This window comes from Ischnura elegans, chromosome 4 (assembly GCF_921293095.1).
Source record: "Ischnura elegans chromosome 4, ioIscEleg1.1, whole genome shotgun sequence".
NCBI lineage: Eukaryota > Metazoa > Arthropoda > Insecta > Odonata > Coenagrionidae > Ischnura > Ischnura elegans.
The window spans coordinates 117450713-117474998 of NC_060249.1; the positions used below are offsets into that span (position 1 = coordinate 117450713).

General features: G+C 36.5%; 1 protein-coding gene across 1 annotated transcript; it reads right to left on the bottom strand.

The window, feature by feature from the left end:
- Nucleotides 1-816: 816 nt before the first annotated feature.
- LOC124157943 (exostosin-2) lies at nucleotides 817-22602 on the bottom strand. The gene is made up of 11 exons (XM_046533051.1): nucleotides 21889-22602; nucleotides 21227-21475; nucleotides 19274-19480; nucleotides 18083-18275; nucleotides 15636-15775; nucleotides 14624-14849; nucleotides 12679-12862; nucleotides 10728-10894; nucleotides 6555-6698; nucleotides 6123-6251; nucleotides 817-2127 (listed from the first exon to the last, which is right to left on the bottom strand). Exons 1-11 carry the CDS (start codon nucleotides 22236-22238, stop codon nucleotides 1906-1908), a joined length of 2211 nt encoding a protein of 736 aa, XP_046389007.1. The 5' UTR covers nucleotides 22239-22602; the 3' UTR covers nucleotides 817-1905.
- Between the last annotated feature and the right edge of the window lie 1684 nt (nucleotides 22603-24286).

A 24286-nucleotide genomic window follows, 5' to 3' on the forward strand; every position in this document is an offset into this window, starting at 1 on the left:
GAATGTTGTTTTTCATCTCAAATATTAGAAGGCTGTTTGCCTGTCAGGCTCTTGTGTCCTCCGCCAGAAAAAAATTCTTGATCCCGCCTTGTCCAAAATAACGTGCCACGTTCAAACCTAGGTCATATATTAAATATTTATGTGGACTTACAAAGTTTTCTTTACTTTTCATCATGTTAATTAGATTCCATAAAGTCATGCCTGACACAACTAATTATTTGCATTTATCTTCAGGTTTACTATATTATCAGTCCGACACCATCAATATACATATATTGCAGGTAATCTTATTCCAAATGATGCAAATAATGATCCATCAAAAAATTCATATAAGTCGCCAATTAATGATTAGATCTGAAATTAGTCAGGTCAGATTTGGACATGGGTATCAAACTGAAATTCCTGATCTGGAAATGAATTTCCTGATCTAGAGCCTGAGAGCACAACAAAAAAAAAACTGGAATTATGTTCCACATTCCAGCCATGTTGTTTCTCTAGTTGTTCCAATTCATTTCGACTGTATCAATGTTCCACATGATAGCCTTGTCATTGACAAGGGTTGGCTAAAAAGGTAGTAGGTATTGTAGTTTACGCCACATGACCAAATTTTTTCACAGTTGATATACATATGTAGTAATTCACAATTTTCAAACTCTAAGAGGTGATATTGGATTAGGTCCAGTGAAAGTCAGTCTAAAAGGGTAAGTGGCCACAGGTTTGGGGAGAGGCAGTTCTTTACTTACCACAGTTCTTTGGTGGTATGCAATACTTTGCAGGAATAATGCGTCAGAGGTCTTATTAGGATAGACAATTGGCTTTTACATATTCATCCATTTATTTTAAATCTAGCTTGTTAAGCTGATGAAAAATAATATACATTGGAGAGGTGCCTTAAAAATGACCATCTTTTCAATTTTTTCAGAAATTATGGGGGGCAGAGGAGGGTGGCCCCCTTCCTTAATCTGCCACCATTGAGGGGGCACTGTTGGTCCTTTGCTCACATCCCCTTTGTTCCCTAGCTCCCTTCACACACTGGAACAACAATTGTCGTCCTAAATTCCATAAGCTTACAATCAGTGCATGGAGGGTATTCATCTGTAGATTAGAGAATACCCAATGTGTGCTGCTATCCAGAAGATTAGGAATGTAATGCATCAACAGCATTTGCTACCACAGAAGCAGCTGCTTCCTTATTCCCAATGCCCTCTGATGTAATGCAAATTTATTGCATGCCACTATGTACTCATTATTGATCAAAAAGTACTAACATTCCATTTTACCAGGACAACATTTCTTCACAGAAGTTGAGTAATATTAAATCACAGTCACAATTCTATGAAAACGAAAAATGGCACTGAGAAAATTCTAAGACAACTGTATTTTGATAACAAAACAATTGCTTAAGGCTTAGCTGAGAGACATTGAATGAATCACCAAATATGAGATAATGGAACTAAAAAGTTGACTAGAAGTTTTATGAACTACAGCTGAACTAAATGCAGCACAAGCAAAAAAGAAAAACAACATCTGACCCTCAGCTGCATATTCAGTACATATATTCATTCATAGCAGTTTCTCCGTAAGACACCTATTTCGAAAGTTTAAACTTGGATCACAGATATAAAACACAAATGCACAAGCCATTCACTTCTCCACACTGCAAGTGCTAACAATTCACTGGTATAAGAAACAATGCTATATTCACTCATGCAAACAGCTGCTCACTTTAGCCAAGTTTTGCACTAGTAACACCCATATTTTTCAGAGTATTACTTTAAAATTCACAGGCACTAACATTTCTTAACCACTTAAAAAGAGGCTTATTGCTCGGATGAAGAAGCTTCTGATATTCCAATCACTGGACATTGCATGAGAAGCTTTAAATGAATCTGCAATAAAATGTTTTCACAGACTGCCAATATCATTAAAACGCTTCAGCTTTTCTGGGAAATTATCCCTGTAGAGTACAGGATCGGCACGAAACTCGACAGATTGCAGGGGCATGGAGCCATACAAGGAAGCGAAGCGATCTATACAGCGTGATCGCTCAAGCATATGATTGAGGTCAGCGGAGAGCATTTCCGTGTTTGTGCACTCGGGACATTTGAACTTCTTCCTTGGAGTCACCTGAGGAGAGAGATTTGAATATCTTAATGCCCAAACTTATGTCCAAATCATCATATGATCTTCTAATCCTTAGTAGAGACTTGTGGCAATTGGTAGGAAAGAAATACAAGGAGTAGTGTCAAGCATTTCTTAAAACATTTTTGGAAACCTTAAAATTTTGGATGATTTCATGAAATTTTTAAACCACAGAATCAAAATGAATGAGTACACTGAAATAAGATTGCATACAAAAGAATGTAGATTGAATACCATATTAGTATATAAATAGAAATTTAGAATGTAAGAAAAATCTTACCAACAATAGCCAATCAAATTAAAATTTTCTAAGATGGCATGCTATCTGTAACCTTCATAAACTTCAGGGGCCTTTGGCCACACATAAACTGAAAATTGCTCAAGAAATATATCTTAAACTTCATTTGTAATGATTGACTCAAATAGTCAAGGATGATCATAATATGTAGCGCAATCTATCAGGTTTCCTTTCCCCAACAAAATAATAATGGCTGGACTAAAAACTTAGCATGTCATAGAGGGGCTCTGGGCAACCTTCAAGAGATAAGGCTGATATCAACGATGACAAAATTGACTTGTTATAGCAGTAGGATAATAGCACTCATTATCAGCAGATGATCTCAGCATCTACATAAACCACCCACTTAGAAACTCACTACTATGGAACTCTCACCATAGTTATAGGATGCTCTGCCATGACTGGTTAAATCAAAAGAAGTACGTAGGTACCTCATACATATTTTGTCCAGAAAAAGTTATGCTTATCTAGATGATATTCACTGACATGAAAACTCAATGTTATTCATTAATGACTCAATGGTATTCAAATTATGGACAATTCAATGCTCATTATTATAAACTAATGCTCACTCGAGCTTAATTAACGGACTAATGTCATTTTCATGTAAATTACGTGATATGACCTTAGTTGCACCGTTTAATTGCTAGAAATTTACAGAGGTGACACACACATATTTTATTTATATCCCAATTGGAAAAAAATCAGCGGAATCAATTGAAAGTTCCAATTGGAAACCAAAATTCAATTGAATTTCCGAATATTCTATTGAGAATACGAATATTCACTTTAATATTAGGAAATTCAATATAATTCGAAGAAAAGATTCAACTGAATTTTCAAATATTCAATTTAATTCAAAAATTTTCAATTGAATTGACCCACAAGCTAGGTCTCCACTGGAATTCACTATCACAATTATCACAAACCACCAATGATGGCTAATGAAGTGATCACGCAAATCAAAACTACTACATATCACGACTTTTAAGTCCCTTCAATCCTTACTTCTCCTATAAAAGTATAGCTGGCACAGTGCCGGCACTTGCCTAGGGAAAATAGCTTGCCAATACTGTTATTCCGTTATTCATGTTTAGAGCATGTGGTTGATGAATTGTGGTGAAGTTCTTGCTTATGGAGAAAACATTCATTAATATCAGTATTACTTAACCTGAGCTAAATCCCCGCAGCGTTGAGTTTTGTCATTTGTGTGTCTCTTCAGTGATATAGTGAAAACCTTGATGTGATTGTTGCGTTTTAGTGAGTTCATTTAGTAATTTATCGTTGGTCTTCAGATTTTTTAGCTACATATATCTAAAATGTATTTGTATTTAACATAAAAGCATATTTATTTAACATAATTACGCACACGTACGTTGCGTCGCCGACAAGAAACTACAAGCATTGTCTGAGTAGTGTGTATCATGCAGGTTTGTTTGTGTGAAGTGAAATCCCCAAGTTCTTGTATAAACATGAGTTACATGTTTCTGTTGTGAAACACACTCCATGTTGCCTTAAGGCACAACCAGAATTATATTCATAAGTAATTTAAAGATATCTTTCTTAGATAAAGACATGTGAGATACTTGTTGGTGTAGTGGCTATCGCTAATTACGACAGAACTTTTGCTTTTTGATAACTATTTAACATTGTGGGAACTGGTAAAAGTTGTGGATCTAGTGTTGTGTTCTGTTAATCAAAGCAAAGATTTTGCTATAAGATGACTATTCAAGATTGTTAGAACTGATAAAAGATGTGGCACTGTTCCCCATGCATGCATTGCTAATCTCAGATGATGTAAAACTCCTTACTATTTGTATAGCAGCTAGGTCCCTGTGACGTCACATGGAGTGGCATTGCATGGGTGCCAATCAGGTATTTTTCACATGAGGTTAAAATTGACCATTAACATTCATCTAAACTAGGTTTTTTAAAACCAAATACATAACGAAATGGTAATGAATCGCAATCAATGCCTTTTGTTTTCTTTGATGAAGGAAACTGCCCTATTGAACGGTTCAATTGAATATTTCCAATAGGGATTATGATTCTTATGGTATAAGTAAACACAATCAGCTTTTGTCACAACATTTATATTGTAGTTGCCATCAACATTTTTCTAATGCTAAGACCAACATTGCTATAAAAGCCACAAAAATTTCTCATGTCACTTCTCATATTTCCGTGAAGTGAACGATGATTTTCCATTTTTTTGGTTGCACCTTGTCCAGTACAGCCACTGACAACAGTTTTGCCAGTGATCATCCTGACGTCTTCAGGTTAAAGGGTCCGCAATAATGCCCTAATAAAGACTCTTAAGGCTGTTTTACACGGGGCACGGAATTGCACAGGTTAGACCTGCATTAATTTCTAAAATGGTACGGAATTGTGTGAATGCATGAACGAAATTATAACAGGGGCTATTTTGCCATCTCACGTCCATGCATTCTCGCATGTGTTCTAGCAATTCACCACTGTACATGATGCCATTTTGACTGCGCCTTCATACACACGTAAGATTGTGCAAGTACATGTCCTGTGTAAAACAGCCTTTATGGTGATGCTGATCTTAGCATTGTAAAATATTGACTACAAATGGAAAATAAATATTGCTGTGACAAAATAACAAATCGTAATTCCTTATATGTACCATGAAAACCATAACATAAATAAAATATGTGCATTTCACCTCAGTACATCTTGAGCTAGTAGCAAATAAATTCTGCAACTGAGGTTAAATCAAGCCATTTACCAGAAAATGGTATTACTGTCGGCTCATAAGACCTTGAGAGAGCATTATCAGATAGAGTAGAGCATTAGGCAACACTGGATGGGATACAACAAAAAAAAAAATGGAAAATCAAATTAAAGAATATTACTTTCATATGATATTCAAAGAAAACACAGCACGGGAAATCTTATTTTATTCACAGTCAGACATTGAAGTGTAAAAATAAGAGGACGTTTTGAAAGCTGCAAGAAAATGAAACTTATTTTGTTTTTTTTTCGTGGAATATCCAAACTAAAGTGGATTCCAACTGTACTGTCAAGGCTGGCTCATATTTGAGACTGAAATCACCAATGCAAGCAGTGACGTACCAATATGGCCGACTCATGGAGGATAGTGTTGTGATGATTACATTGGTGTAAATGGATGAATCGTCAATCCACTGTGTGAAATAAAGTAGAAAATTTTGAGGAAATTTTTTTATGGTTTTGGGGAGGTATTTCCATACCAACGGGCAACGGCAATAGCATAAAGATTCAGGAACTAATAAGTCACAGCTGAAATATCCACTACTTTCTCACAGCGATTATTCAAAGGATCCCACAGCCATAAATCTGTGACCTTGATAAAAAATGCTACTCTTAGTAGGGTAGAAAAGAAAAAGTTTAATATGTTAGTTGTGAACCACAGTCACAGTAAGTGATGAATTGTAGCAATGAATGGCTACTGGAAGGCATTATACATAAATACAAATGAATAAAATATATTACTTATGACGTTATGAAAACTTTACACCAACAAAATAACAAGAGAAATTTAAAAAATAGCCGACAATTCTAATGATTTGTCAACGTGATTTTCTAAGGTAACTGCTCGGTATCCTCGGAGCTCTACTTTCGAATATGGCCAATAGTTGGCCTCTACCTTGTCTAGATTCTTGAATAGGAACAATACCTTGATAGGAGCCTTCCCAGTCACATTGGCCACCAGGAAATTCATGGCTATATCTTCACAGTTCATGTGATCATCTACCCATTCCTTGATGTTTCCAGGCATTGATGTAGTATACATGTAGCTCCAATACTGAAATTGATTATTCTTTGCATGAGAACAGGATTTTTAGTCTGAGGTAAACATAAAGAAGAATCAGCTACATTCAATGATCAAGGAAAAAGTTGAAATGTTTCCTTGAATGTACAGCTTTGAAATTTTGGGGTAATTGGTACTGAGTGCTTTTCCACAATCAACAATTAGTTTTAGCTTTTTAAAGTCTGGAGATGAAGAAAAGTCATTATTATTACAAGTTCACTGGCATCAAAGCTCATTTAGGAAGCAATGGTGAGGAATAAACAGACTGCACTCAAAATCCAACAAATACGAACTCACTTTATGGTGGAACGCAGCTCCGGTAAGCACCATTGAGATGTGGTTGGTCCACTCAGACTCATATTTCCAGCTGTGACTCGAGTTCTCCCACACGTGAGTGCGAGATGGAAACCCGACAATTCGGTCAGGAAATTCACGCCATACCTTAACATTAGGAGAGAGGATATAATGAAAGAAATATCAGCATAAGACTAAGACTCCCACCATTGTAACAAACCATTAAGACATTTTTCAGGTATTGTCTGAATTTCCTTTATGATAGAGGTGAAGCTTCTCAAACTTGCAGACCACATTGAAGCTTTAAAAAAAAAGCCCATCAATATGCCTGGAATGGGCAGGATCTAATGCCATACATTTGCTCTCGATGACATTTTATGACATTTAGGTCTCATTGAGGATTAGGTTTTCCACTTTGAGTGAGGTCCTTATCATTGAGTGAGGTCCAAACGATCTCTCCAACAACCTCCCATCAGACTCGATCCTGTGTGCTGATTATGCAACAATATTGCACAACTGCAAAAATTTATCGGATGCCAATAGCCTTCTTGATAGCAATCTAAGTACAGCCACAACATGGTTTAAAACTAATGGTTTTACACTAAATAAAGACAAAACGCAAAATCTCATCTGTAGCCTAAAATCCCTAATGCGCGAGGCGCACACAGTTAAACTTTTAGGATTTCACCTACACTCAAAACTAAATTGGACTGCACACATTTCAGAGATCACAAAAAAAACTCTCAAAATCACTGTACGTATTGAGGAAGCTAAGCTTTCTAATCCCCTCAGAACATCTCAAGTCCATTTACTATGCTCTTTTCAACAGTCACTTGAGTTATGGGCTAGATATCTGGGGTAATGCCCCAGCTACAAAATCTGTTTTTCTGTTACAGAAAAAAGCCATAAGAATAATAACTCATTCTCCCTCTACTGAACATTGTAGGCCATTATTCAGGAAACTGAATATACTGACCATCTACAGTCTGTATGTATATAGAGTACTTGTACATACGAAAGACAATCTCCAGTCTTTTACAATAAGATCCGACATACATGACCATGACACTAGAAGAAATAATCACCTATTTGCAGGTCAAATGAGACTAAATATAACACAAAATTCCTTTTCAAACATGGGCATTAAGCTCTTCAATCATTTACCTGAGTTTGCAAGAGGAAGCAGCAGTACAAAATTCAAATCTGTTGTACACTCCTGGCTAGCATCTAAATCGCTGTACTCCGTGAATGAGTTTTTCACTCATGCAGCAGATATGGTTTTCTGAATAATCCTGTTCTTTATTTAAGTTGCAAATTGTAATTATATGTATGTACAGTGAACTGACGAGGTCAATTGTAAACCATTTACTTAACTACCAATAAATCTATTATTATTATTATTATTATTGTCCTTTCATATAGTAAATTGAGTTTTTGGTAAACTACAGACTTCATCATTGTTGATGATATCAAGCTACAGATGTTTAAGCAAAATCCACGCTCAAATTTAAAAGAGACAAACAGAGAGACGCAGGTGGGCTACTGTTACATAGGAAATCCTGGTGGGAGTGAATTATGAGGAAATTGCACAGAAGTTCACTCTGCTAGAGAAGTGCTCTGAAAAGCATTTACAGTGGACTCTCGTTATTACAAAGTTCATGGGACCGCAAACCGCAAAACCGGAAGTTCGTACTAACGAAGTTCGTATGAATGCTTCTTTTAAGAGTCGTCGAAAAAAACAGTACATTATAAACACGATTAAATTAAATGGAAATACATATAAACAGGAAAATTCATTTCAGTTTCTTAACCAAAGAATGCGGCATGATGGAATTGAGGGTTGATATCTTCCTGAAGAACTTAAACGTGGCACGATTATTAAAACTTAGTGTAGTGAATTTCCACCTAAATACTGTTGCTTATGAAACTTGCATGAAACTTCGTAATAAAGTTCATATTGTAACCACATATTGTAGGGACTGAGGTTCATAATTTCGTAAAAATGAAAATTTCGTAATAACGTTCTTTTTACTATAGATTGCATAGGCCTTCTCGTCAGGACCAACGATTTGCTTCATAATAACGAGAACTTCGTAATTACAATGTTCTTATTAACGAGAGTCTACAGTAGCAGGCAGCAGCCATGGTGACCAATGCCACACCTTGGCCTTGCACTCTCTTCCTCTCCAGACACTTATCTTCTCCATTTTCCCTTTTCTCACCATGCTTATAGGTAGAGGAATTGAGTGATTCATGTTCCCAGGAGATTAAAAGGTTGCCAATTAACAGATATATCAAAATCACACACGAGCACTATGCTACAATTTTCCATGCACAAGGTGCAGTGTTCAGAAAATACAAAAAAAATAAACGATAATTAAAATGCCTTTTTTCCAAAAACTGTGCGAAATGCTATAAAAATTAAAAATAAGCTTATCACCACTCGAAGAATAAAGTGTGGGTCCTCATTAGGTATAATAGAATTGAGGGTAGAAGGGGGTGATAGGTGAGCAAGGAGTGGCACGCAATATCATCTTAAATCTAACCAGCACCCAGGCTTTGTTCTTCGAGCGACGAAAAATTATCTTTCACTTATTAATGCATTTTATCCTGTTTTTGGAAAGTGTGTTTTTGTACCTATTTTTTAAAGGTATACTTTCTTCTATTAAGTGGTGAATCATGTAATCCATTAAACCAGAGCTGTTAAATTGATTTCAACAAAATAAATTATAGCTATGTCATCTCACTATAAAATTTATACTATTTTTTCCACATGAACATTAGGTTAATTATTAGAGCACGATAGAATAAAATTTCAAATGTCTGATTATTTAATATTGTATTTTTATCAGGAAAAAGTGAGTGTGCAAAATTTCAAGTTAATTTGAAATGCGAAGTGAGTTGAAAATCAATTGCATACTATGTACATAGTTCCATTGATGAAACAGATGAAGCAAGTTAAGCATTAAGGCTAAACACGATAGGCACAGAGTGTGAATCTTAACCAAGAGATGGAACTACTATCGGGAGGACCTATTATAATTCATTGATTTATTACTTTAAACATGCATATTTCTTGGTTTTAAAAGTCTCATTGGACTAATAACTTGGCTAGAATTCTTTTGCTATGACTGTTTTTTACCAAAAATAATATATTCAAAAAATTACAACAGGTAAAACTTACAATTTTGAATTTATGTCAATTTAGATAAGCTAGACAGAAAAAAATGCAGTGACTGTTATATATTAGCAAAGGTTTCACGTCGATAGTGTCGTACTCATCACTCCAATCAGAAAAATCGTTTAAAGTGGCAAACACCTTTCGCCTTGAGTGCATAATAAAGGGAAATTTAGTTTTTTGAAAAAAAAAAGACTTATTCATCTACATTAATGTTGAACCTTCAAAATAGCTCCCATCAGATACAGCGCACTTGTGTCAGTGCTTCTTCCGATCCTTAAAATATTTCTCAATCTTTGGGAGAGCCTTTACATCTGTCAGATACTTCTCTTAATTTCATCTATGCTTGTAAAACAACAGCCCTTTGAGGTTCTTTTATTTTTGCTAATGGGAAATTGCCACGCAAAACCATGTCCGATAAATATGGAGGCTAGGACATTGCTACCATATTGTTTTTGGCCAAAAATTCATGAAAAAGCAATGACGAGTGAGGCAAAAATCGCTGATCTCATAAAAACACGAATAACCTTAGTGGCTGCCACATACAAAGTAAAAAATGAATGCTACTGAAACTTTTATCATACTTCAGAGGAATGTATACCAACATAGTAAAAAATTGACAGATTCTCCAAGCTAGCGAGAAATTTAAAAATTTAGTTCCTATTATTTTCTGAACATACCTCATAACTAAGGGAACATATTGCTTATAAAACCTCATGCAAAATCCCAAAGTATGCGTAAATTGGCATTCTCGTATTTCCTCTTAAAATATAGGTGAAGTGGCACTAAGTCCCTTCTCCTTATTGGGCTGCCACTGCTCCCTTTAAACAAGTAAGAGCTCCACCTCTTGACTTTAGTTTCTGCATTCTGTAAAATCTTCACCTCTATAATTATTTCTTCACTCAGAAAATGTTAGGGTCTATTTAACTTTTCTGAAGAGAATCGAGCCATCAACATTAATTTTTAGTGACAGGAATAAAAAAAGGAAGGAGCCTCACCTCATATCCAAACTCCAACTCATCAGCTGTGAGCATGACAATGTCATCATCAATGGTGAGAATGGCCTCTGTTTCAATCTCCTCATACGGATAAAAGCGGTTGGAGAGCAAATTGGCTCTTGTGCGAATCACTTTCAAAGGTTTCCCAACTTTCGGCCACAGCGATGCTGAATTAAAATCGAAATAAAATGTCAGTGAAATACTCTGATTAATTGGGCAGTGTATGACATAATATGAAAATAAAATAATACATATGTACAAAGGATTTCCACGTCTTTAATCTGTCCAACAGGGCAAGTTCAAATTCATCTTTAGATGTAACATAACAGTACCATACAAAGAATCCATCTATTAGCTCGCACATACGTGTATTCCGTGTCGTGAGGTGGAAATAAGGATTAAACATTTTATACACATGAATAATTATTTATGAGAGAGTAAAAAAGCATACCCAAGGTAGGATAACAGCATTGGGAAAAATCAGCACCTGTTATGCCCCTTGTGTTCGGATAGAAAATGAATCCATCGTAAATTGAGCTCTTGGTAAAATACAGACCAACACTGCCAAAAAGTTAAAACAAAATCACCCCAGTACCACAACAAATAAAATCAGGTGCTTAACAGAAATATCATAATTATAAAAGAAGCAAGAAACTCACTCCCAGGAATTTTTCCATGGATTTGCTATTTAGAAGAAGTTTACCTATTTCTTCTACGGATGGATTCTTACTTCAGTGAAACACTGGGTAACGAGAAAGATGAAACATGAAAACTTAGACTTACCCTGGATATGATGAGGAAAATTTTAAAAATAATTATGTAAGCACAATAAGCTACACAATTTTTACTAATAACAGGACACAAGAGAAAAGTGAAATTATGTTTATAATAAATTATACTGAGAACGAAATGCAAAAAGTCCTAACATTTCCTCTCCAGTATTACAGAAAAGCACTATATGGTACCATAGCACTTCTTTTGCCATTAACTTTCAATTATCTTCCTCTAATACAGTAACACTTTTCACTATGGGTGCTTTCCATTCATGCGACTCACGCGTCGACTAGTGTCGACTCGCGGTAACTGTTTATAACTCTCCAATGCCAGCGCGTTATCGTTTGTTGACCTGTGTCACAACAGTCGGCGACACACATAGAATGGAACACGGAAACCGCGACGCAAGTTGACTTGTGTCGACGTGTGTCAATGAATGGAAAGCACCCTAAGTAGCTTCTGATCATCTGGTTTACTGAATCTGTGTTAACACATTTACAGGTGGTTGTCCTGGTGATAAAAACTTGTGGGAATGAATAGGGAAAATGATTGACAGTTTTGACTCTGTTTTTGATAGTTAACGGTTTCCACATTGGCTAATTTTGAGGTTTCTGAATTACATGAGAAAACAAACAGCGTCAATGAAAGCATCAGTATCAATCAATCAGGAAATATAGGGGTTATCCAAAAATTGACGCAGCAAAATAGCCCAAAAGTTTTATCACGATAGTTTACTCATAATGAGCACTATTTCCTCCTCCATATAAATAGTTCCCAGGGTGAAAGCATATTAACCTGAAACTTTGAGGTATCTAAATAGAAGTGCGAGGCACAAAGAATAGCGAACTGATATTTTTATTGATGCAGTCACAGCATGAAAAATATATTATATCCACTGAAATACTAATGTCACCGCAGCATTTTTACGTTTTTCAGTCGCACAAATTTTTGATCAACGATGATTCTACGTCAATTCATTATCATGGATATTGAGAGCTTATTATAGGTTATGTGCCTTAACATAGAGCATTCTTAATTGATAAAGGCATTTTGCAAAGGGGAACACACAGAATTTCAACAGAAAGTAACAGAAAGCAAGAGAAATTAGGTCAGTTTCAGTCACAGGTCATGCACAAATAAGACATCAAATTCAGTAAGAGAGATAAAATGTACCAACCATGAGGAGGAGATTTGTGCTGATTGTTCCAAATCACTAGCACTTTTGTCAAAGATGGAGCTTTGACCAACTTTTGAATCAAAGTAAAGAGGCTGTCCAAACGATCGTACGTCAATACCACAGCAGTGAATCCTTGCTCTCGTGGTGCAGTGACTGGGAGGAACAATGGAGACTTGGGCAACATCTGAAATGAGAGGGATAAAAATAATTACTCATTTTGGACATTAACCCTTCCAGTGCCAGGGGGCCGATCCATCGGCCCGGGTAGTATATGCGAAGAGTACCAAGGGCCCATCTATCGGCCTGGCTTATTTTGCACTGATGCCTTTTATTTTTTGAGCTTCGTATAGATTTTGTCTCTATTTTTTTGTATCTATCATGCTTTAACATACCCGAAAGTTTTGAGAGTCAACGAAAAAAAAAAAATTAGCTTCAGAAAATGCATATTAGGCTTTATAAAATTTTTTTAGAGCAAACCTACAAATTCAGCAACAAAAGGGTTAAGGAAGCTCATATCTTATAGCTTCTGTAACTACAGTGAGTCCTCGTTTAACGTCACTTACCGTTCCTAAAAAATGTGATGATAAACGAAATGACGTTAATCGAAGCATAATATCCCATAAGAAACAATGTAAAAAGCGAATATCGGCTCCTAGACCTCACAATTCCTACGCGAAAAAAATGTTAGTGTATCATATCTGGGGCATTTTTTACGGTGGGAATGCCAAACTATCGTATAAATACGAGTTCCTGTCTTCATCGACGACAATAGCAGCAGAGACGTAAATCCTTCTCCATTTTTGTATCTTCCAGCATTTGCTTTTCGGCTTCGCTATGGTGGTCGCCCGGGCGAGCGTCGCCTGGGCATCATCATCGCTGAAACATCGTCACAGTTACAGGAACCAAAATTATTGTGAACTCGGCAAAAATAGTGACGACAAAAACTCCGAGTTCTACACGGAAAAATGCCTTGAAATCACTTTTTAGGTTCCTGAAAACCATTATGTCAAGTAAAACCTTGCGCACCTTTGCAAGAATTAATTTTGCAGAAATTTTTGCTAAAACCGTAATCGCAATTAAGAATAAACACACCGTTTTACACTTTGCTTAGACTGACTGTATTACCGCCCACAAAACGAACAACCTGCAACGCCCACCGCTTCGCCTTTTTTTTCGTGCGAAATTTAAAAGACTTGACGTTATCGCGAAGCTTAGGTGCGATAAACGAATGACGGTCTCAAAATTTTCGTGACGTTATCGTGAAATGACGTTAAACGGGGTGACGTAGAACGAGGACTCACTGTACTGTGAACTTGAAATCAAATACCTAGGAAAGTATAAAAAAATAGAGATTTTGCTGAACACAATGAACAAGATAAATGATGAGTATAAAACCCACAAGGAAGCACTTTCACTTAACGCTTATGGAATGAATATGAGAAGAGCCATAACTAAGTGGAATGGCAAACATAGCTAAATGGTGGCATGCATGCATTATCATCACACAGCCACCATAAAAGGATAAATCATGGAATGCACTGAGGCATAGAACACATTCTTCAAAGAAAAAGTTGAAAGTACAAAATCTGTATGAGCAGTTAATGACTATGAGCCAAAAAAAAATGCATGAGGAAAGTTGAAAAATGTATATTAGTCATATTGATGAAAATTTTGTAAGAAAATGATCAAGAATGGATCATCAGTTTCTTTCAAGTGTGTATGTTTGGATTCAGGAAGAGTAATTGAAACACTACTTTGAAATTGAAAAACAACTCAAAATTTTATCGCTCAACCCATATTTAAGATGTTTCCATTTCCTATATTTTTTGTTAACTTTTTTTCAAAAAATTGTTTTTGTATCACTTGCAGATAATAGATTTGAGACTAAATTTTTTTTAAACCTTCGATATAGTGGATTATTTGGTAAGGTAATATTGGTACTTACTGGACTAGGGGCAACATTCCAGTGGCTATATAATCTTCCAAGGTGAGGAAGGATGCGATCTGTGATGATTCGCAGCGTAGTCAAGGCCACTGACTCTGCGGAGGACATATACTGGGAGTGGATCCACCGAACTTGAGTAGACAGCTCCCACGCCCTTTCTTCTGACACCCATGAGACTCGATCCACAGATTCACTCAGAGCAGACTCAGGGACAAACAATGCTGCCCTGCAAAGGTTGAATCAAAGTTGAGGATACTTTGAAAGACAACTAAACTAGAGATTCTTTCCATAAACTTTTCTCCTCAAGGTGATTTCAAGCAGTCATTTGACTCAAGTTGATCGTGAACTACTGAGATAGGACCTCAAATCAAAGGTTCTTCTAACGCCAATAAATACTCATTGTCAGAAATATTTAACTAATGAACTACCCCTTCAAATATGATACCACAGTGAGAGAGGCAGTCTGAGGCTGGTATTGAAGTTATGGAATTAGGCAATGTGGTACAGAAATGAGTATGTATATAATTGTATTATCACAGTTTACAAACTTTTGATATCTCAAATAATAGTTTGTATCCTTCCAACATGAAGATGCCATATAGCTTCTGAATTATCACATAGATAAGGAAGCCATTTACTCAAGTTGTATGACATCGTCATTGTTTATTTAATCTATAAAAGTGACAATAAAAAGTGAAATAGTGAAATATAAAAATAAAATTCTTCCTTTGCTCACTGTTAAAATTCTGTTGTCGTAATGAGACCAAGGAAAAATATACCAAGAGAGGAAGGCAGATAGGACGAGACCAAGGAGAAATATACCAAAAGAAGAGATGAATCTGAATTTTTAACGATAGCAATTGTGGTACCATTCCCTTCATTCGGAAATTTTTTTGACTAGAGTACATAGGTAACATATCCATTTTATACATTCCCAAAATATAATTGCAAATGCAATTTTTGGATGATATCGATCAACACTTCATGGTGAATAGTAAAAAGGTTCACAAACCTTTTCCAGTCAATCACATCATGGAAGGGCATTAAGTATGAGTCTGCAGCCACCACAGGAATACACCCAGCAGCAGTTGCTTCAATGAGTGCTGGCTGGCCTAACCGAGCACCACGCACCACAAGACAGTACGTTGAGAGCTGAAAATAGTGATCAATACTTCCCAGTTACCAAAATACAATAAGTATTTCTTTGATTAAAACAACGAGCATGTAGATAAGGCCTCAAAATGAAAATTCTTCTGTTTTGAGTGCTTACTACTCCATTTCTGAAGGATAATTAAATATCTAGAGTAAAATAAAAAAATAACTCCTGAATTTAATATGCTTAGATATTATGCACATAATTCTCTCAAAATTTTCTCCACTCATTATTTTTGATGAAATGCTAACATACATAAAATGAAATGTTGACGTACTTTTAGTACATCTTTAAAATTATACATTTTCACACTGTCATCATCACACACTTGTTTTGGAGCACCTAATGAATAGGTATTTTATTAAGTTGAAAATGACTTTCCACACATTTCTGGATAGATAGAATAACTAAATACTTATGTCATTATAAATTAGCCAATTTTTACAAAATAAAACAAAATAAGTTACCAACTACATTCAAACCAAAGTCAACTAATTATAAATAGAAGTAAGGTTTTCATTTCAAAAAATTAAGGGCAAATTTTTTTTTACTTCTACACCTTCATCAATTTCTACTTTAATTTTTTATTTTATTCCTAAACCACTGAATACAGCTCATATTGGTCATTTTTAATGGGATATTCATCAAATTCAACAATTACACGTACAGGAACAATAATTTATGCCGTGATTATAGGTGCAGAAGCCTGAGCTGGATATCATATGAAAATTGGAGAAGGGAAAAAGGAAGAGAGCAATAGTGATTAGAAAAGAATAGGGATGCCATCATATCTTCCTGGCCCATTTTTCATGGTGACGTACATTAGAGGAGGTAGAAATATCAATGGAGGATAAGAAGATGGCACTGAATTACCAAAGAAATTCAGGTAGGGGTCGTGGGTGGTACTCATTCCAAATGGTAGGGAGATGTTGTGAGGGCTCACCTGAAGATGGAGGGAATCTTGGAAAGAGTTGTTAATAAATTATACATGAAATCAAAAAGGTAAATGATTCATTTTTATGATGAATCGATTAAATTAAGTTATGCCGCTGACAATTAGTTATGTATATCTTACAGGGAAGCAAAAGAATATCAAGATCTGAAAACTACTATAGTATCTGTGTTTAAGCTAAGAGTCATTTCACTTGTATTTTGCAGGCAAAGACAGCATGTTTTGAGTGCAATGGACTAATATTGATCCAAGAACTGCAACTTCGTAACCTGGAAATAGGGATTTATGTAGTGGACCTTAAAAACTTAAAATTAATTTTTTGAAGTACATTTTTCATCAACTTACTGACCTGAGTGAATCAAATGTAATAGGGTAGTTTCCTTCATCAAATAAAACGAAAGGCATTGATTGCGATTCGTTACCCACCATTAGTGTATTCATAATAGACAAATTATTTGGTTTTTGAAATACCGGTTTAGACGAATGGCAAGGGCCAAATTTTATCCTCATTTGAAAAAGGCCAGATTGGCACCCATGCGATTCCACTACACGTGACGTCACAGGGACCTAGTTTCTACACGAGAGGATAGGAGTTATACATCGTCTGAGGTTACCAATGCATGCATGAGGCACAGAGCTCAGGGAAACATGTCTTAATAATCACCTATTAAAACTGGCTAAGGTCGGAAAGTTTTCTTCGTTTGATAAGGTATTAATAAACCTTTTTTAAGCCAAGCGCTACCAGCCAGCAAGGTACTCAGCTACCCGCTAGCATCCTGCGTCTTATCAGCGCTCAGAGCCTCGATCAAGGTCACCTCACAAGGCGGGAGGGGGAACCAGAAATGCGTCGCACGGACTTTTTCCCATCATTCCTACTTACGCGTCGCGTTTTCGCGTGCTTGAAATTTTTCACTTTACATTTAATCGCGAAAAATTGGTATCGTCATTTAAAAATCTAAAAGCGTGAAATACGCACTCCAGGAGTAATAATCTTTCGATTTAGGCAATAAAAAATAATAGGAAACCACCCTATTGAACCAGTAACTCTTTTGAGTTCCGCCTTATACATGCCTTCCTGGAATGGCAGTCAAGTTTCTTAATTAGGAATTCCAAATTACACTTGTCACAGCACCATTTTTGAAAAAAAAAAAAAAAAATCAATTTCGCACGCTTACTTACAACATGCCTGTGAGGAACAAAACAAATTACATTTATGTATTTCATTTCTATTCATGACCTTGTGCTGATCCTTCGCCACCTGGGATCTTCAATGTGGCACAATGCCCCATCTGCCGACCCTTGCCTTAGCCTGGTGTAATAGGTAAGCACAAAATCAAAACAGCCATTTTGTTACCTGCAAGACTTGAGGGTAAAGGTATCGAGTCTTTTCCGCATGGCCTAGTCGGCAGCGCACAGTATGGTTTGTTGGAGCATCAGGACACAAGCCAAGCAAAAGGAATCGAGTAGGGTGACGCTGTGCAAGGTGCAATAGCTCTGCATCATACTCCGGGTGAAGGTTTATTTGGGCTGATACAAGAAGCCATACCCTGCGAATAGTTGTTCATTAGGAATTAGAAAAAAATACTAGGATACTCCCCAGAGCACAAAAATGTAAGATTCACCTCAGCTAGAATTTTAATGTTTCCAGCCAGGAGTGTAAACATATTTGAATTTCATACTCATTTCTGGATATAAAGGTTTTTTAATTTTTTGGAGAGTATTTTTTGTACAGAGTGCAAGAAATGCAACTCAGCTTGTTCCCAAAACGACTGAAAAACGTTATCTAGAAAGGCAAAAACAATATGATTGCAGTGAGCAAGAAAAATTGGAATTTCATGGGAATTGAATTTGTACAAAAAACAAAAGATTTAAAAAACCCCACAAAGTCCAGTTCACAGTCACATGAAGACAATATCATAGTCGAGTACTCCATCATTTAAATCCAAGGTGCATTGAAAATCTTCAAAAATTCTTACCAGATTTTGTTTAAAATGAATAAAAAATAAGCAAAAAATGCAGATTAAGGATGCACGATTGTCATCACATGTCATTGTCATTTTAGAAGCCATTTAAAAGTCATAATTTGCGACTAATGTACTAAAGATAATTTACTTTTCCATTTTCGTTGCATTCTGATAAGATGGGAATTTTGTAGAAATGTTAGCCTAATTCTTAAAATTAGAGAGAGAATTAATACCAATGAAAGATGAAAACCCAGCAACATATTTTCCTATACAGTTCCAGATCTGAGTTCTTCTTCACTTATTTATTTGCTTATTTTCACTGCCCCAAAAACATTTCATTTAAGGCCTTGAAATCTAACGTACCACAATGACAATCACAAATACCCATACCCTGGATTTGGGCAACCTGCCCTGATAGCACTTAAACCCATGACCTTTGGTTTGGCAGAACTTCATGTAAAAATATTCTCAGATCAATGACTAGGAATTATTCCCACTCATATCTTCATGATGTCTGAACTCCTATAATACACAAGAACACACTTATTTTTATCAATCAGTAGACAATGGAAGGACTTTACCGATGAGATTCATGAGATTCCTTCAAATTTTCCGTAAGTGGGCTAAGAACTGGGATGGAAACATCATATCCAGGACGATAAGTCCAAGACGAAAACCCAGCACCAGCCACTATTGCATTCCCAAGATCTAGTTCAACCACAGACGAATATTCTGGAGGTGAACCCGGGACCATGTTGAATATAATGTGGTTTGTGCCATTATTCCAGCTGCAAAAGAACAATTCATAGCCTAATAAGTACCCTTTTCAGAATTACAGGAAAAGAAATGGAGTATGGATTAATGCTAGTTCCTCCACTCCTCTAAATTAAACCTTCTCCCCAACCGGCAAATACTCATACATTTCATCCTGAATAGCAGGATACGACCAGACACAGGGTGCATGATCCTCCCACTTTTGTATATGTACCAATGTAAATCCTAGGTGATACCCTGATCACAACCATACAGGCTGAAAGGCATGTGGAGAAATCCAGGGAGAGGAAAAAAAACCTACTTTAAAAAAGACCTCATAAAAATTGTGCGAAAAATCCACAGAGGAAAAATAATTCGCCTTGACCGGGATTCGAACCCGGATCCCTCGATTTCCGGCCGAGTGCTTTAGCCAGTTAAGCTACCGAGGTGTCATTCTCCCCTGTGGAGGGATCTGGGTTCAAATCCCGGTCAAGGCGAATGATTTTTTCCTCTGTGGATTTTTCGCACAATTTGTGCATTGCAGGTGACTCCGTAAAAGTTATCACCGCGGCTAGTCCCGGTATACTTAAATAAGTCTAGAGCGAACACCTCTTCGTCTTCAAAGTTCGGGCTTTGCTCTCCGGCTGTGGCGCCATGTGCACGACCTGGACTGCTAGTCGCATAATATGCTCAGCAGTCCATACCACCTAGTCCGGTATAGCCTACAAATTTCCACAGAGGAGAATGACGCCTCGGTAGCATAACTGGCTAGAGCACTCAGCGAAAAATGGAGGGATTCGGGTTCGAATCCTGGTCAAGGCGAATGATTTTTTGCACAATTTGTGCATTGCGGGTTGACTCCGTAAAAGTCACCGCGGCTAGTCCCAGTATACTTAAATAACCTCATAAAAATATGGAAAATGGACTCTGAAGATTTGAGGCCCGTTAATAATTTTTTAGGATGATGAGAGTACGGGTTATAAACATGAGACAGCAATTGGTTGAGCAGCATATGAAGTAACCAGGGTTCCCAACACCTTTCTTCTATCACAAAACAACACTGGCAAGCTGGACTGACATTTATTAATTTATGTATTTACTTGATGTTTATTGTCACAAGTAAGCTATCGCCAGGTGAGAAAAAATAAATGAATATAATGCCTTCATTAAAAAAATGAAAGAATACAGGATAGAAGAAATAGAGGATACAAGAAATACATTTATATGGATATATTACTAAAACCAAATTATGAAATTTGAATCAAATCACCCTAAAATTTGCAATTCCCAATGCTCCCTAATAAAACATGACATCAATGAAGAATCAAAAAACGTATACCCTGAAAAAAATTAAAATTTGTGGGGAAGGTCTTAAAAATTTCTTTAAGTAAGTCATTCCACTCCTTCATTTCCTGCATCCATCAGGCAACATGCAAAACTTGACTCAAAATTCCAAGAAATGTCCATGGCCAAATATAATCCCTTTGCCTGAGAGCCTTAGATGGGAGTCAAGCTGGTCAATGATATTCACCGCCTTCTATCCATGATAAAGCTAATTGCTTCAACCCTGGACAATAAAAACATTTAATAGCTGGCAAATGGATGTTGAGCTCAATCATACTTAATAGATATTTGATAGTGAACAAGACCAAGTTGAGAACCAAGAACAAAGATAATGCATAATGTGAGCACAAGATATTCAACTATTTTAACCATAGAGATATCCCCATTCACCCAACAACCAAGAATAAACAACTTTCATGGCATCACAGCACACTCACAATGGAAGAGATGCAAGGGCTTGAGACACCTCTCTAGCTCGGAAGTAATTCTGGTTGAGAGTGTCAATGGAGGTGATGAATAGGCAGGCCTTGGAGGGATCTGAAGTGTAGTAATCACTCCTCTGAAGAGCATCCAGCATGCGGAAGTACTCCCGAGAGATAGGAGACGCACCCCCTCCCACTGCCACCGGGATTCCATCTTCGTCCACGAAACGCACCAAAGGATAGATGTACACAGGCACTCGAGCACTGCAGAAAAAAAATGTGCGAACAATCGCTCACTACGATACGCCTTAACAGCTATTAATTTGAATGGGTCTATCCGTGCAACTTTATACTTGGAAATATCTCTCTCCGTGAAAACAGCAATAGCCCCATCCCTTCCATTTACAGAATCAGCATAAGTGATTTAACTACTCCTCTAATGGTACGATGTCATAAATCAAGTGTGTTCGGTATTCTTTTAAGCATGAAATTTGTATTAGGAAGGATTAAGAACTGTAAAGTAATACTAAAAAGTTTATTAAAAAATTAATAACTAAGTGAATCTCAAGCTGTTAATTAGCGTTGAGTATTCTTTATTTCTTGCAAACTTAAGGTCTTTATTCTAAATTTTAAAAACAGGGGCAATGCTAATATAAATTCTGAGACTTTTACAGTACCTCCCATCCTTTTCCCAACTATGTCCGCATCGATAAACATCAAAGCAGTTGTGATGTCCACAGTTGGTATTCATCGGTTTGGCAAGGGGTGATGTCCGAAGAAGTCGCACTTCAGGAGGTGGATGAGAAAGTTGAGCAGCAAGGGGAGAGAGTGGGGCATGTAAACTCCTTCCATTGTGTAGAGTTATTGTCGCAGATGGAAGAAGTAAGTGAGTCAGAGCAACTATACACCCCCATACAACAAGGAACACGAGCAGAACAAGGAAGAAATGACGAAATCGAAGAGATAACAACCATATTCCCTGGTAACCGTATTTTCCGCCTTGCTTGACGACTCTTACAGACTTCATGTTTAACCGGTAGGTAGGTTTCCTACACAAAATGGTTGTTAATGATTCCTAAACAACTCAAATTCCTTATATCTACATGGCTACGAAGAAGGGGATGCATGGAATGCTCACTATTTAAAAAAAATATCTCACAAGGACCTCACGATTCCACAGAATCAAATACATTGAAGGCACTACTCAACGTTTTACGCTGTCATTCATCAAATGGTAACACTAAACCATCTACGAGAATAAAAAAGATGGCAGAAAACTAGAAAATAGACACACATGTAGCGTTAAGTCTAGAAATTATCGCACACAAACAAAGAATTGGGTGTCCTTCCAACTCGCATTATCACTTCGCCCGCTTCGCCGAAACTTTTAGTACTTCGTTTGTATTCTGCCGGATTTCGGCTCTCACGCATCCGGTCATGATCCGGCTCATGACCCGGGTCATTTCCATTCGTAAACATAAAATATTTGATGTTGGTACCACTCGCGCATGCGTAGCGCGTCTAAGAGGAAAATTTGAATAGTGGGAAAAGTCACTAACTCGACCCAGCGCAAAAAAATCAGCAAGATAATAACAAATTATGTGATTGAAGGAAACGAGATGGTGGGAATTTTTAGTTTTAAAAACAGTGAGCTTTCAAGCCTACGATAAAGTACATATTAAAAGGTTAAGAAGCTACTCAGATGGAGGGTAATGTGGCATTGTTCTCCGTTGCAGATGACTGGAGAAGATAGGTAATTTATTAGTCCTGATATTGAGGACTTCATAGCTATCCTGAAGGATCATCCCTATAGTAGCTCAAAACTTAACTCTATCAATAAAGCTCCTCACAATATCTTTTCAAATGCAAAGGGATGGATTAAGTAATTTCTGGAGAAATTAAAAAACAATTAATCTTAAAGGTGGCTGTTCAATGAAATAATTCATTTCTCTAGCTTATCAAATGTTTAAACTTTATTTATGAATATTTATAAGCCACTTCTGTACACATTGAATCTATGATGAATTCTCACATGGAGGTTTTGTATTACACCCTGGAAAGTCCCCCCCAAAACAACAACCTAAATCTGCCCATGATCCCCCTCCTCAATAACTAATTCAACTAGCTCATTCAAAACCCAAACTCCTTCATTTTCCCAATCACACCAATTCCAAGGGGGGTAATTTTCTATGATTAGATTGTACTCATATAAATGCATCTAAATATTTTCTATGGGACAGACATAAGAAAGAATTCCATTTGAAATTTTAGACAAATGGCCCACCATTTCTAACGACATAATGCATTTCTATGTAACTCCACAGCGATCCGCCTACTAATAGCAATGGGTGACTCTGTCTTAAACAACAACCTTCAAATTTTTGCTCAAAGCCAGTCACGTAGATATAAAAACATTATTATTTCCCTTCATAAAAGAAATATTGAAAAATTATGAATTAACAATATATTTCTTTTACAAATGAAGTTATTTTGTTTATGAAAAGTGTTAAAATTAGTTTAAAAGCCTCTAGTTAATACCCTGTTTTTCCAAAATGTTCACCACTGGTTTTTGACCCCCTCCCCCACCCCCGAACACAATTACTAGCTCCGCTACTACTCAAAAGCTTTTCAATCCAAAATTATTGTATGGATCATTCCACCTCAATTCAACTGATGATTGACTTTCAGTTATGACCGAAATATTTGTATCAGTGTGTAGTGACTTCAGACTAAATACACTGAGACCATCTGGCAAAATACATATGTTTCATGTACTTTTTAATTTTTTCACATTTTTGCCCAAAAAATGTGGTTAATTTATAAAATTTCTTGTATGTATCTCACCACCAAATCATCCTACTAGATCAAATATTTTTGTATTATCTTAAATCTGAGACTGTTCAAGAAAATCAATGTAAAATAAATTGGTTCAATTCTGATTCCTATTGCTGCTAGTTTATGAAGTTTAAAAATTTGTTAGATTTGTTCAATTAGTCTACCTCAGATGTACATGTCTATGGCTTGTTCTGGGTGAACTCAACCCTCACCTGATCATACCAATTACTGAATCACTGA

What these genes read in the sequence shown, in the direction of transcription:
- LOC124157943 (XM_046533051.1), bottom strand. Translation starts at nt 22,238, where the DNA reads ATGAAGTCTGTAAGAGTCGTCAAGCAAGGCGGAAAATACGGTTACCAG. An exon ending in GGAATGTTGCCCCTAGTCCA is followed by an intron (nt 12,863 to 14,623) that starts GTAAGTACCAAT and finishes CTCTCATTTCAG; the next exon opens with ATGTTGCCCAAGTCTCCATT. An exon ending in GAGCTGCGTTCCACCATAAA is followed by an intron (nt 6,252 to 6,554) that starts GTGAGTTCGTAT and finishes AATCAATTTCAG; the next exon opens with TATTGGAGCTACATGTATAC.